The sequence below is a fragment of the Triturus cristatus genome, chromosome 7 (genome assembly GCF_964204655.1).
Source record: "Triturus cristatus chromosome 7, aTriCri1.1, whole genome shotgun sequence".
NCBI lineage: Eukaryota > Metazoa > Chordata > Amphibia > Caudata > Salamandridae > Triturus > Triturus cristatus.
The window spans coordinates 133,957,891-133,971,430 of NC_140590.1; the positions used below are offsets into that span (position 1 = coordinate 133,957,891).

Sequence of the window (13,540 nt, forward strand, 5' to 3'; positions counted from 1 at the left end):
TCCACAGCACACCATGCCACATGATTCCACTACACAAATCCACTCAACACCACACAATACCACGCCACCCAATCACTCAACTTTTTAATTCAATCAAACCCACAAAATTCCACTACACACCACATACATACACTGCATAACACATATGTAAAAGACATTGTCATTTACAATGCCAGTAGCTCTAACTCAAACAAATGAGAGACTGATTGAATTTTTAGTGCTTGCTTATACCTAGTGCCAGCCTTTGTGTGGGGGAAAGTCCTTGATCTACCACTCAAAACTGGTTCTGGTGCACTCTTCCCCTTCCCGTAGTTCTGGCTTCATACTGTCTAGGGTGACAAAAGGCAAGACAGGCCTGGTGTCATGTTGCTTTGTTTGTGCGGCAGGCAGGACCCTTTGGAATGCTCTCAGGGCAGGGTACAGCTCCTCCCCAGTCATCCTGTCAGGAAGACCCTCTCCTCTCACACCTAGGTTTCCTTTGTCTCACTGTCTGGAAGCAATATCCAAACCCCAATAGCAAATGTATTCACAGTCTTGTAACCTAGTACACTAGAGGAAAAGCTAAGTTGGTTTTTGACTAGAAAGCCTCAACTTGCTAAACGTGGCTTCTTCAAAATTGTAATTTAAAATCCAACCATATGATTAAAGAGGAGTTTAAACCACAATTTATTTGAATTCATTGAATTAAGACAGCAAATCTCTAACTAAATAGCACTTTGTAAATGCAACAAGGTAATCCAGAGTTAGTCCACGGGAGAGACAGACCTTACAACAGTGAAAAACAACTTTAGGGGTTATTTTACTGCCAGGACATGTCAAACTTAAACACACATGCCTACTTTTTGAATACCATGCACTCTACTCTATGGGCGAATAAGGCCTTCCTTAAGGGTGACTTATAAGTTTAAAAAAAGAAGATTTGAACCTGGTAAAAGGTTTGTTTTGCCAGGTCGAAATGGCAGCTGCACTACAGGCTGCAGTGGCAGGCCTGAGACATGTTTTGTATTGCTATTTTAGTGGGCGGCACAATAAATGCTGCTGCCCACTTGTAGCATGTAATATACAGGCCCAGGGTACACTGAGAACCATTTACTAGGGACTTACAGATTAATTAAATATGCCAATTAGGTGTAAACCAGAGTTACCGTGTTTTAAAGAGAGATCACAAGCACTTTAGTATTGGTTAGCAGAGGTAAAATGCACAGTCCTAATGCCAACAAAAATGAGTTGAGTAAAAATTAGGGAGGGAAAGCAAAATGTTTGGGGAATACCATGCCAAGGATGTCAGGTTTAACACATTAATATCGGTAGTCCAGTGTAGTGCTGCAGACAGGAGTTCAAATGCAAACAGAACCATTAGAGGGCACAGTGGGCAAACGCCCTGTCCCTCTGTATGTGCACATTTGTGTGCCGTCTGTATTCAGTCCATAACACTGTAGGTTTGTTGACTATCGGTGAGTCTCTGTGTATTGGTTTGTGGACAACAACAGTCTCCCAGGAAGACCCCTCGCAAGGCTAAGTCTATCCGAGGTTCTACAGAGAACTGGAGGAATATGGTCCCTCTCATAGCGCTCCGTGGCACACCTGTCTCCTCACAAACCACAACAGAGCATCAAAACAGGGCGCAAGATATGATGTATAGAGGGCTCAAGGAAGAACTACTAGCGGGCAAGCGGGACTTAACAAGCGAAATACAGATGTTCCGCAAAGAGGTGATGGACTTTGGTCAGAGAGTGGACACCTTCGAGAAGCAGGGCACTTCACAGGATGAAGAGATCCAACACCTGCAGCAAGAAATAATCAGGTTATCAGAACAACAATTGGACATCCAAGTTCATGCGGAGGATTTAGAAAATCGCTCTCGGAGAAACAACATTCGCATCAGCAGAGCCCCTAGGGTCACAGAAGGGGACAATATTGAAACATATGTTGTTGAGCTATTTACACATATCTTCGGAGGGTCTACGGCAACGCCCATTCACTTAGACAGAACCCACAGAGTGGTTGAGCTGGAGATCAGGGAGAGCAAGGACTCTGGACATTCCAACATGTGTACATAACTTTCAACTCAAAAAAGCAATCCTGAAAAAGGCCCCGTGAGCAACCCGATATTCAATTCCAAGGACATATAATCCATTTGTATCAAGATCTTGCAGTCTCAATTCTCTCGAACCGACAGGAGTTCCGGCCATTCACTAGCTTTCTCCGCAACCAGAAAGTGCCTTATTCTTGGGGCCACCCCTTCCATCTAATTTTCAAGTATCAGGGCCAAATCCAACAGATAGGTTCCCTCTCAGAAGCAACAGATCACTTACAAATAGAACTTCAAGACAATCCCCGGACGAATGTCTCCCTCAACTTCCGAAGGCAAGACAACAGAGAGGGATGTAAGAAAATACCAATGGAAAGCAAAGGATCTGGTCCAGACCCCGAAATGATGGCAACTGAAAGGAAGGCGCTCCTGGCCAAGCTGACAGAGGAAACGAGTAGCAACGATCTGGCCTGAGCTGACACAGAAAACAGAACAGGTGGGTGGGGGGTGTTGCTGGGATGGAGCAGAGAAAAATATGATGTACCACATCACCCCCAAGTCATAGACTTTCTTGCTGGTAAGGGGATGGCAAACCAACTGCTGTTCCCAACCCAGAGACTTTGGTTTACAATGGGTTTAGTTTTGGGGGTTGTTTTCGGATGCCTGCTAAATAGTTTTTTTACACTCCTACATTTCAGTCCGAATATACCTTCTTGGGCAGAAGACACGGGCTTGCTTTTCGGGGTACAAGACTCTCTCCAAGTATATACATATGTGATGACAGATTCACAAACTCTATGGGTCATTACACTCAATGTTAAAGGGCTGAATAACCCGATAGAGGAAGGCGATCCTTTTTTACCGCGAAAACACGAAAATAGACATATGCCTCCTACAGGAAACACATTTACTGCATGGGGACTGGGATAGACTTAAGAGTAGAGCTTTTCCACAACAATTTTTCTCCTCCCTAACTCAGAAGGCCGCAAGGGTAGCCACACTGCTCTCTCGGTCTTTTAAAGGGAAAGTAGGAGCAAAAGTAGAAGAGATCAGGGTCGCCTCCGGGGGTACCGCATTCACATCGGCACAAACATGTACGCTCCTAACGAAAGGCAAGATCTATTCATACAGGATGCAATGAGGGAGGTGTTGAAGACTCAGGATAACTGGATGTTGCTAGGAGGGGACCTGAACTTGGTATTTAATAATGACCTAGATTGCTCGACACAGAGGCAGGGAGGGACATGGCCATCAGTGAAGGAGGTGCACGGTGGTTACAGAAAGTAGGAATGAGAGTCCTTTGGCGAGAGTCCCACCCTGAGATGAGAGACTATACATTTTATTCACATGCACACAAATCATACGTACGGTTGGTCAATTTTGGGCACTAGGGAGGTGCAGCAGGCAGCGCGTACAATAGATATAGTACAATCGCAAGAGAGTTACGCTTTTATACAGAAAACGGACAGGGTATATAAACCAAGAACAAGGAGTACTCCCTTTTCTTGAGAAGATAAAATGTATTTTTTATTAAATCCACAAAAAATGCCTAAATATGCACCTGTAATGTTGAACAAAGACAGGTTATTATATCTGTTCCCTCAACAGAGAATATACTAATAGGTCCGCTATATCTGTATACAATATAGCCCTTAGAAACTACAAATAAAATGCATTAATGGGTGAACACAAGGCAATTGCTTTCAAACCTCAACAAAAAAAGCCATTCATTTTGTTAAAAAAGAGAATATCTTTGTGTTGTTTATTACTTATATGACTAGTCTATAAAACAAATCATGTCACAAAATTGTAAGACAAAAATCACAATTCAATTTTATCGGTCCACAGTATAAAAAACAGTTAATACAATTATATGATTAATATTCTAAGCATAGTAAAACAATATTATTGCATAGTAATAACGCTAAACACATCAAATCTATAATTTCATTAATACAAATCATTTATCATGTGGTACATGAACAATACAGTGAATATTTACTGAATATGAATATACAGGAAACAGCGAGGTCCTGTGGAACTGGCTGGCTCAAAAAACAGTGAGTAAAGCGAAAGCAGACCTGGCCAGATGGCACCCATATACACTGTCATGACTGGGGCGGATCGCAGCCCTGAAAATGACAGCTTTGCCGAGAATATTGTATATCTTCTTGATCCTACCTCTTTGGCCTCCGCCGGGAGTGCTCCTAGAATGGCAGCAAGTTTCCCACTCCTTTGAATGAGCAAACAAAAGCCTCAAATGCGAAGGGAGATCAGTGTTAGAGAGCCTGGAGAGGGAGGCCCTGGAATCCCAGCTATAGTCACCTACTTCCTGGCAGCCCAGCTTAGGGGCATATTTACAACAACCGGCGATAATTATCGCAAAGCGCATTTAGCGCAAGGATAATTATCGCCGGCTAGCGCGGATTTTTATCGCTGAGATAGCGTGCTATTAGCAACGCTTATCTCAATAGCGATAAAAATCCTCACGCTAACTGGCTAACGTGAAATTATCGCTGGAAACCCAGCGATAATCTCACGTTACCTTGTTGATATGGACTCACAAACTTAGCCATGATATCCTCCTTCCATAGGATATCATGGCTAAGTCAGTCCTGAAGCAGGTGTTAGCAAAGTAGCGATAACAGGTGTTATCGCTTCTTTTCCTGACGCTATGCTTCATAGCGTGGGGCTTGATGATAGGAGAAATGTCGCTTAGCGACATTTCTCCTATCATGTCAGGTCAGGAACGCCCACTTTGCATCTCATTAGAGATGCAAAGCCGGGCGTTAGAAATCCCCACGCTAAAGCAAGGTTTCACGCATTAGCGCGACCTTGCTAATATAGCGATAAAATTATCGCCGCTTTTCGGCCGAAAACGTCAGCTAAAGCGGCGATAATTTATTATCGCCTCGTTGTAAATATGCCCCTTAGATTCTTGGTTGAATGGACCCGGCCGGAGTCAGAGAAAACACGGCTGTTTATGGGTGGGACATTAGCGGGCTCCTCAATGTGGAAGACCCCCTTCTTAGACAAGGCCAGTCGTGCGCCCAGCCTCTATCACTCAGCTATCACTGCCCCTACTCTCAAGGTTTAGGACTCAGTAGGGATGAAGAAGGGCCTTACATCGTATCCGTCTCCCCTGACCCCTATAGTGGAGAACCCGTCTTTCACACCAGGACTGAAGCACAGGGAATTTGAGGCCTTGCAAAAACCCGAGCGCGGATCGATAGGCCATCTATTTGACATAGATGGTCCCATCCCATTCAGTTCCCTGAGAGCAGACGACATCCTCCCAGAGGAAGAAAGATTTCACTACACACAAATTAGACATTGGGTTATGACCCAAGGAATTAGAGAAGCAGCACAAAGGCATCTAACCATCTTTGAGAACTGGCTTCTTAGTAGAACCTCAGATAAGCGATTAGTCTCCGATTATATCGGCAGCTGCACAATGCTGGGAGCGGGAGCTGGGTAGAGAATTGACCCAGAAGGAGTGGAGAGCCATTAATTACAGAGCTCGACGATCAGCCCCCAACACTTCAAGCACTGAAAGCGCAGTGAAAATAGTTTCTTATTGGTATCTAACCCCAACTCGTTTACATAAGATAGACCCCGCACAGGATAGCAGGCGTTGGAGATGTCTCACAGAGGATGGCACACTTACGCACATACTTTGGGACTGCCCAAAATTGGCACACTTCTGGGAGGGAATTCTAAGAGAAATAGACACACACTTCTCTACCCAGCTTCACAGATTCCCTTCTTATGTTATCCTAGGCCTTCCCAATCCACTCACCTACCCGCTCAAGGTACGAAGAGGCAGGCAGATAACCCTAGCACTTCGAGCAGCACCCCAAGCTATACTAGCACTCTTTTTGCGTCGATTTCTCCTTTTTGCTCTATGATAAAAAGTTGCATCAAAACTGGCGAGGCCGAATGTTGACGCTGAGTTGAATAATAGAAATTTGCTATATCTTCATTGCAACAATGAAATAATTTAAACATACATTGTTATTGAACCTAAAAAACTGTTGCGCAAGAGATGCACAACTGCAAATGTACCACATAATCTGCAAAAACCCCAATAAAAATGTGTTTAAAGAAAAAAAATAGAGCTGGTTTATGACTATAGTTCGAAGCTATTACATCCATAGGGGCCCTTGCTCACTGCCTCCCTTGTTCCCTCCTTTCCAAACTCTTGTAATAGTCAGTCATTTGAGAAGACATTAGATCAGCATGTAACACACAACACCCGGAATACCGTAGCATAATACATGTCTTGAGGTATGTGTGCATAGGTGAGTGCATGGCAGGTAGTTTGTATGGGCTCTTGTAGGTCTGTGTAAAGAGATTGTCTGTCCAACTGCTCGTCTGTGTGTACATGAATATAAGTAGGTATGTAGCTCCGCATATTTGCGTGTGTCATCTTCGTCAATCTGTACATGTTGTGTGATGTATGAATGTGCGCGTGTGCTGCACACAAGTCAAACCAGTGGCTTTGTCAATGCTTGTTAATAGACGCTTCTCACTATACCATTGTGAGAGCACCAAAGAGATATGAGTTGTCATGGAAAGACACCATTTATTCACTATGATTACTCATTTCAAATCAGATCAACACCATTAATAAATTATTTGGTAATAATTAAGTTACGTAGGGCACCATAAGCTCTTCATAGTATTTTACAATCTACTAAATTGTGTAATAAAGCTACTCAAACCGAAAACATTTCGGGTCTAATTCTAAATTAGGTGACCCCGGCCCTGGAAGCAGTTCCTAGCAGATAGCCCTGCTAAAGAACAGTTCCAGTTTAATCCTTTGAGGCACCAAGAGCGCTCCTGTTATACCCTACTTAATTGTATAACATGTACTCCAGCCCTGCTGCCTCTAGCTGCTCAGCCAGAGCGTGAGATGGTCATGGAATGTTGGTGTGCCTGTGATGCGTGGAATGCCTGGGTGTCTGAGTGGATGAGTGTTGGCAGTTAGAGATGGGCTGAGTAGCTAGGCAGGCTGCTCCTGGTGGGGCTGGTACCACACTAGGCTGGCTGGAGTCAAGACAGATGTGACCTGTACTGGAGACTGAATAAAGAAGACTTAATAATACCTCCTGGCTCCAGGTGTCTCTCTTCATAGATCACAACAGCTCCCTACATGTCTTTAATAATCCATATGTTTTTTGCAGAAGCCCAGTGAAGAGAACACAGTGGACTTCATCCGTTGACGATGATTGCCCTGAAAGTGTCCGGGTTACTCCTCAACCTCATCAGCACCATTGTCCTCATCGTCTCCATAGCGACGAATCAATGGGCCGTCACTCCAGACTTTTATTTTGGTCTTTGGGTCGCTTGCTTTGACTATGCACAATCCTTTTGTAAATCCATGGTTAGCGTTTCAGGTGAGTCACAACTTGTACCGAGTATAATCAGAGATCTCAACCCTGTTTCAGGGGTGGGCAGAGAATCTAATTCACCGGAAGAGAGTAGATTGAAATCTGACCAAATCATAACCGATGCGCAAGTGTTTTCTCTCAATTAAATTCACCATCGAATATTAGACTTCATCAGTATTCCAATTTGTAAACAGTGTTTCCATTTCAAGAATTTTTTATTGAGAATTTTTTGAGGACAGTGTTGAGAAAATATAGTCTTCTAGGGAGGAGTAAGGAAGACAAAAAATGATAGTAGTGCTTGATATCCATAGGTGGTTAAATATATTTACTGGGTATATAAGTGTGAGTACACATACTAAGGGACACATACTAAGGGGCAGATTTATCATAGTGTTTGCATCACACAAGGTAACGCGAGAGCAACGCAACACTAAAGTCAGATGTGCCAAGCAACGCAAGGCTACATTGCGTGGCCCTCCAATGCTTGGTTAATCTGGAATCACACAAGGCTATGCAAGTCACTGGCTTTTGCTACTCTGTGCCAGTGAGGCGTTCCATGGGTAGAGCATGGATGCCCCCACGCATCCACCCATGGATTTTGGCATTTTCCCAGATTTACTAGGAATAGTAGACCAGGAATGGTTTAAAATGCTATGAAAAATATTTATTTCTCATCAATTTTTCTAGGAGTGTGCAGAACTCATAGAATTTGACTCCACAGAATCCTGCTGAGTTACAAGAAAACTCAGCAATATTCCACAGAGTTCTGCCAGTGGAAGGAAATAGGCACATTGTGCTGCTGGTGTTGTGATTTAGCTCCGGGAGCGTGTTCTGCACTGAAAAATCATTGCAAACAGCACCACGCAGAACCCCAGAGGGCACAGCTGCTCAACTTGATTTTGCTGGCGCTCGACTAGATTATCGCCTTGAGCGGTAGCCTTCTGACCACGAACGGTCATGACCGCCCACATTGGAAAAAATCTCACTGGATGTCCTCATAGCAACCAAAAATTCCACCTTGTGGCAATTGGCAGAATTAACCGCAACTCTGTGTTGCAAGAGTAGCGCAGAGTAGCCAAAATTCCGCCAATTTTTCCAACAGAACAAAATATTTCACCCACCACTAGCTTCTTCCACTTTCTATGTGAGCTGCATTCTGCAGAACAAATCCAAAGAGGAAAAAGCCTCAGACGATTGTTTTTGTGCTGGAAGGTGTAACTTCCTGCACAAAAGCAATCCTGCCTACAACATAGGCACCATATCACCACAGCACAAGGGTGACTGCACTGGCACAAGGCAGCACATTGTGTGCAGCACATCAAGGTTTCTTGCTGTGTTGCATGAAAGTTTAATAAATCTGGGCCTGAGTATACAGACAGCAGCTAAAGTTTAAGAATATGCACAGCTCAACTATAGAATTGAGGTTTTATGGCGGTGTACATACTATACATTAAAGTAGGTTCAGATGTATCCAGTGATGGAAAAGTAAACATTGTCTTTGGTTTTGTACCTCAAGAGATTATAGGAGGGAGGGATGGAGAGGTATCAAGGAGGGGAAGGGAAGGGTTTGTTGTGCCTAGCTATGGCTCAGGGTATCGAGATCAGAGCTTCTATGGGGTATCTGTTTCCTGCAGATATCTATCGCTGGTGCTCCGTAGGCTAAGCAAGTTCTTTGGGTGGCAAATCTGATAAATGTGAGAACTGTGTGAAAATAAGGAGCTCAAGCACACCAGCTGTGGTTAGAGATTTGAATGGCTGATTTACGCTCAAACAAGATGACCTTTGTTGTAAATTGATGATTATAGAGGCAACCAGCGAACCCAGACTGTTGAGAAGTCTAGTTCTATGTGTGTTTAAATATGTTGTTGAGGTAGTTCTAGACCTTATCTCAGTAAGGCTTGACTAGTTTGCAGCTGAAGAACATGTTCAATGTCTCCTATAGATTCCTTGCAATTCCAGCATATGTTGGACTCAATCAGGTTCAGTGTAGGTAATTTGTTGGGGGTAGAATAGACCTTGTATAGTGTGAAGAGTATGTATTGGGAAAGTGTTGCAAGCAGTTTATCCTTTGGGTATTGCTACAGATCCTAGTCCAATTCCTATCCGACAGGGGATCTCCACCAACATTTTTAAACTTTTTTCCCCATTTTTGCTGGGAGGTTGAGATGAGTATGTGTCAGTCTGATAATATAATTTAGAAGCTGAGTGACCTGATGTGTTTAGTTTTCTAAATAGGTTCAGCAGGTCTAGATCTCTAAGCACGTCTAACTTGAATGTTTTGGTTTTAAATTTTTATGAAGAAGTAGAAGTCTAGGTTAGAGACAGAGTGGGTATACTGGAGTTCTGTGATACATAGAGATCTTTGATGAGCGAGATTCCTTACTTGGCTTGTATATGTTTAGTTTTGGTAGAAGAGTCAATTCAGTTTTGTTTATTGTTCCATGGGTATATTAAGTTGCATTTGGTTAATTGGTTAGTGATTTTTCTTTCAATAAACATAATCGCTCTTGTAGTGTCCAGGATCATTTGTTTGGAGTTCAGTGCACTAATTGGACTTAGTGCCAGGTTTGTAAAAATATGTTAGGGATAGGGGATCTCTTGTTCAATTAGATACAAAGGGGAACAACCTTTACAACGCAACTTTTACAACGCTCTACACTTACAACGCAATTTTTATAACGCAACATCCACTACAACGCATTCCATTACATCGCATGACACTACAACGCATTTTTAAAAACTACCTTTACAACGCATTCCATTACATCGCATACTACCTTTACAACGCATACCATTACAACGCATAATATTACACTACACTATCCAACACTTACCCTACTGTTGCACCCCCTAGAGTTAGAATAGTAATTTTTACCCCTATACTATCCAACATTTACCCTACTGTTGCACCCCCTGGAGTTAGAATAGTAATTTTTACCCCTATACTATCCAACACTTACCCTACTGTTGCACCCCCTGGAGTTAGAATAGTAATTTTTACCCCTATACTATCCAACACTTACCCTACTGTTGCACCCCCTGGAGTTAGAATAGTAATTTTTACCCCTATACTATCCAACACTTACCCTACTGTTGCACCCCCTGGAGTAAGAATAGTAATTTTTTACCCCTATACTATCCAACACTTACCCTACTGTTGCACCCCCTGGAGTTAGAATAGTAATTTTTACCCCTATACTATCCAACACTTACCCTACTGTTGCACCCCCTGGAGTAAGAATAGTAATTTTTACCCCTATACTATCCAACACTTACCCTACTGTTGCACCCCCTGGAGTTAGAATAGTAATTTTTACCCCTATACTATCCAATACTTACCTTAAATGCAATGTAATATTATGCGTTGTAATGGTATGCGTTGTAAAGGTAGTATGCGATGTAATGGAATGCGTTGTAAAGGTAGTTTTTAAAAATGCGTTGTAGTGTCATGCGATGTAATGGAATGCGTTGTAGTGGATGTTGCGTTGTAAAAATTGCGTTGTAAGTGCATGCGTTGTAAAAGTATGCGTTGTAACGTCATACATCCCATACAAATAAGGTTGGCTTCCAGGGTGTTCGAAGAACAATCAGATATCTTGGCTTGTAATGAAAGCCTTTTGGTAACTGACCCAGTTTGAGAGTCGACAGTCATACTGTTTGTAATCTCAACAGAGTTTTTTTGTATGAAATTATGGAACTGTCTTTTAATCCAGAGAAGCAATGCGTAAAGTATTTGTGCAACACACACACAGAGTAACCAAATGAAAACACCACAAAAATACTGTTTTAGAAAAATATAAATGAATTGTATGAGTAAAACAAAACCAAAACAACAAAAATCCAATACATAGAACCGGAGTTATAAATTTCCAAAGATTAAATCAAAATCTAGTGAGTAGATTCAAATAACGTTTCAGGGTTACTTGAGGTTGCGGTGGGGTAAATTCAAAGTTCAGGCTGACCGCGATAGAGATCAAGCTGGCTACAGGACTCACGCAGGTCCTGCTCAAAAAGTACCTTGCATGGAGCAAGTGTTGGCATCGAAGACTCGGTGTGCCAGTTCCAATTCACGCAGTTAGGTAAATGCGTGATTGTCGGGCTTTGCAGTTAAGTCCTGCATCGTTGTCGAACACCATACAATGCAGGTGCTGCATCATCTTCGAACCTCGCAGTTGGGTTGTGCTTCGCCGTTGGACTGCGCAGGGATGTCCTCGAATCAGCACTGCGTGTTTTCTGATCAGCGCAAGTCATCACTGTGTCGATTGTGATGATTCACCTTTTAAGGGCCCAGTCCTTGGTAGGACTAGACTCACAGATGGCAGATCCCAGGTGCTGTTGCAGAGTTGAAGAAGGTCTTTGATGGCCCTGAGGCTTCAGAACAGGGGCAAGCCCTTGGAGTCACTCTGGGTTCAAGTGAGATGGGTCCCGTCCTTGTCCTCAGCAGGGCAGAGATCTGCAGGCAGCAGGGCAGCACAGTAAAGCAGAAAAGCAGCTTTTTCCTCCTGGCAGAGTTTTTTACAGGTCCAGTAGTGTATGGTCTTGGTAGTGTCAGAGCATCAGTATTTATACCCAGTTTTTGCCTTTGAAGTTGGGGTGACTTCAAAGAAGGGTCTTTGTAGTGCACACATACCCTTTCTTCCCAGCCTTGGCTCCAGACTAGCAGTAAGGGGTAGTCAGCCCTTTGTGGTGGAAACAGTAAACTGCCTAGTCAGGTGTGTCAGCTCCTTCCCTTTCTTCCTTCTCAGGAAGACATATCAGAATGCAGATGAATGCAGATGAGTTTTCTGTCACACCACCCTTCCTGTGTTTGTGGCTGTCTAGACGGAATGCACAAGTTGTAGCTGTCACTCACCCCAGACGTGTATTGAAATAGGCTACATCTCTCTCAGAGGAGTAAGAGCAGAGAAATACCCAGTTTCTAAAAGTGGAATTTCTAAAATAGTAATGTTAAATAAATCCAACTTTACCAGTAAAGAGGGTTTATCATTACCATTTCAAATATATGAATCATGATGCAGCTCCTCCTTTCGAGTCAGGAATTACAGCTTAAAAGTTTATTAAGAAATTCCCAATGTTAACCTATGAGAGGAGTAGGCCTCACAGTAGTGAAAAGCTAATTTAGGTGTTTTTTGCTACTAGGACATACAGAACTTAAAAGTACATGTCCTCCTTTTTACTTACACAGCACCCTGCCCTATGTGCTAACTAGGGCCTACCTTGGGATGACTTAGGTATAATAAAAGGGGAGTTTGAGGCTTGGCAAAAGGTTTTAAATGTCAATTCGAGGTGGCAGTAAACTGCACACACAGGCCCTTCAGTGACAGGACTGAGACAGGTCTGAAAGTCTACTTGTGTGGGTAACACAATTAGTGCTGCAGGCCCACATGTAGCATTTAATTGACAGACCATCAATATATGGTATGCTGCTTTGCAAGGGATGTACAAGTATTTTAAATAAGCCAAACAGGTGTAAACCAATTTTACCACGATTAGATAAGAGAGCAAATACACTTTAGCACTGGTTCATAGTGTTAAATTGCTCAGAGTCCTAAAGCCCAAAATAACGAGGTCAGAAAAAGAGGAGAAGGAAGGCAAAAGGTTTGGGGTGACCCTTCAGAGAGGGCAATTTTCCAACACACCCATTTTTTCTGATAGCCATTGTCGCCCTGTAGTCTGCAAATGAAGTTTCAGAGTCACACAACTAAGAACACAATGCCTCGTTTTACTTTGCTTTATTTTTCGTTAGTTGGAGACAGGTATTTCTCTCCTCACAAAGTAAGACACTGCTTTGCACCTTTGGCAAAGTGTGATAAGCTTGCAGTTTTATTATTTGAACAGCGTACATTTTGAAGTTGGTGAGAGGTTCACTTCATGCCACAGTCATCATGGAACACTGCTGTGACTGAGATTAGTCTGCTTTCCCCAACCTTCATCCTGAGAAGGAAGATAGCGGCACACACAGACGGGAGTGTATTTGTTAATGCACTGGGACCTTCTCCCTGACATGCCATACCAAGGTATGGAGTTATGTCATTCCATCAGGCCTGGCAGATGGGTACTCCTGACATGCTCTCTTTAGTATAGAGATATTACTAATAGATAGAAGTAATCTTAG

At 42.9% G+C, this 13,540-nt stretch overlaps 1 protein-coding gene across 1 annotated transcript in view; it reads left to right on the forward strand.

The window, feature by feature from the left end:
• Positions 1-13,540, forward strand: part of LOC146809027 (epithelial membrane protein 1-like) — a 124,618-nt gene that overhangs the window by 53,208 nt on the left and 57,870 nt on the right. Inside the window, exon 2 of the mRNA XM_085615832.1 lies at positions 7,219-7,431. Coding sequence (XP_085471958.1) covers positions 7,260-7,431 — 172 coding nt within the window. The 5' untranslated portion in view covers positions 7,219-7,259. The remainder of the gene's footprint in view (positions 1-7,218; positions 7,432-13,540) is intronic.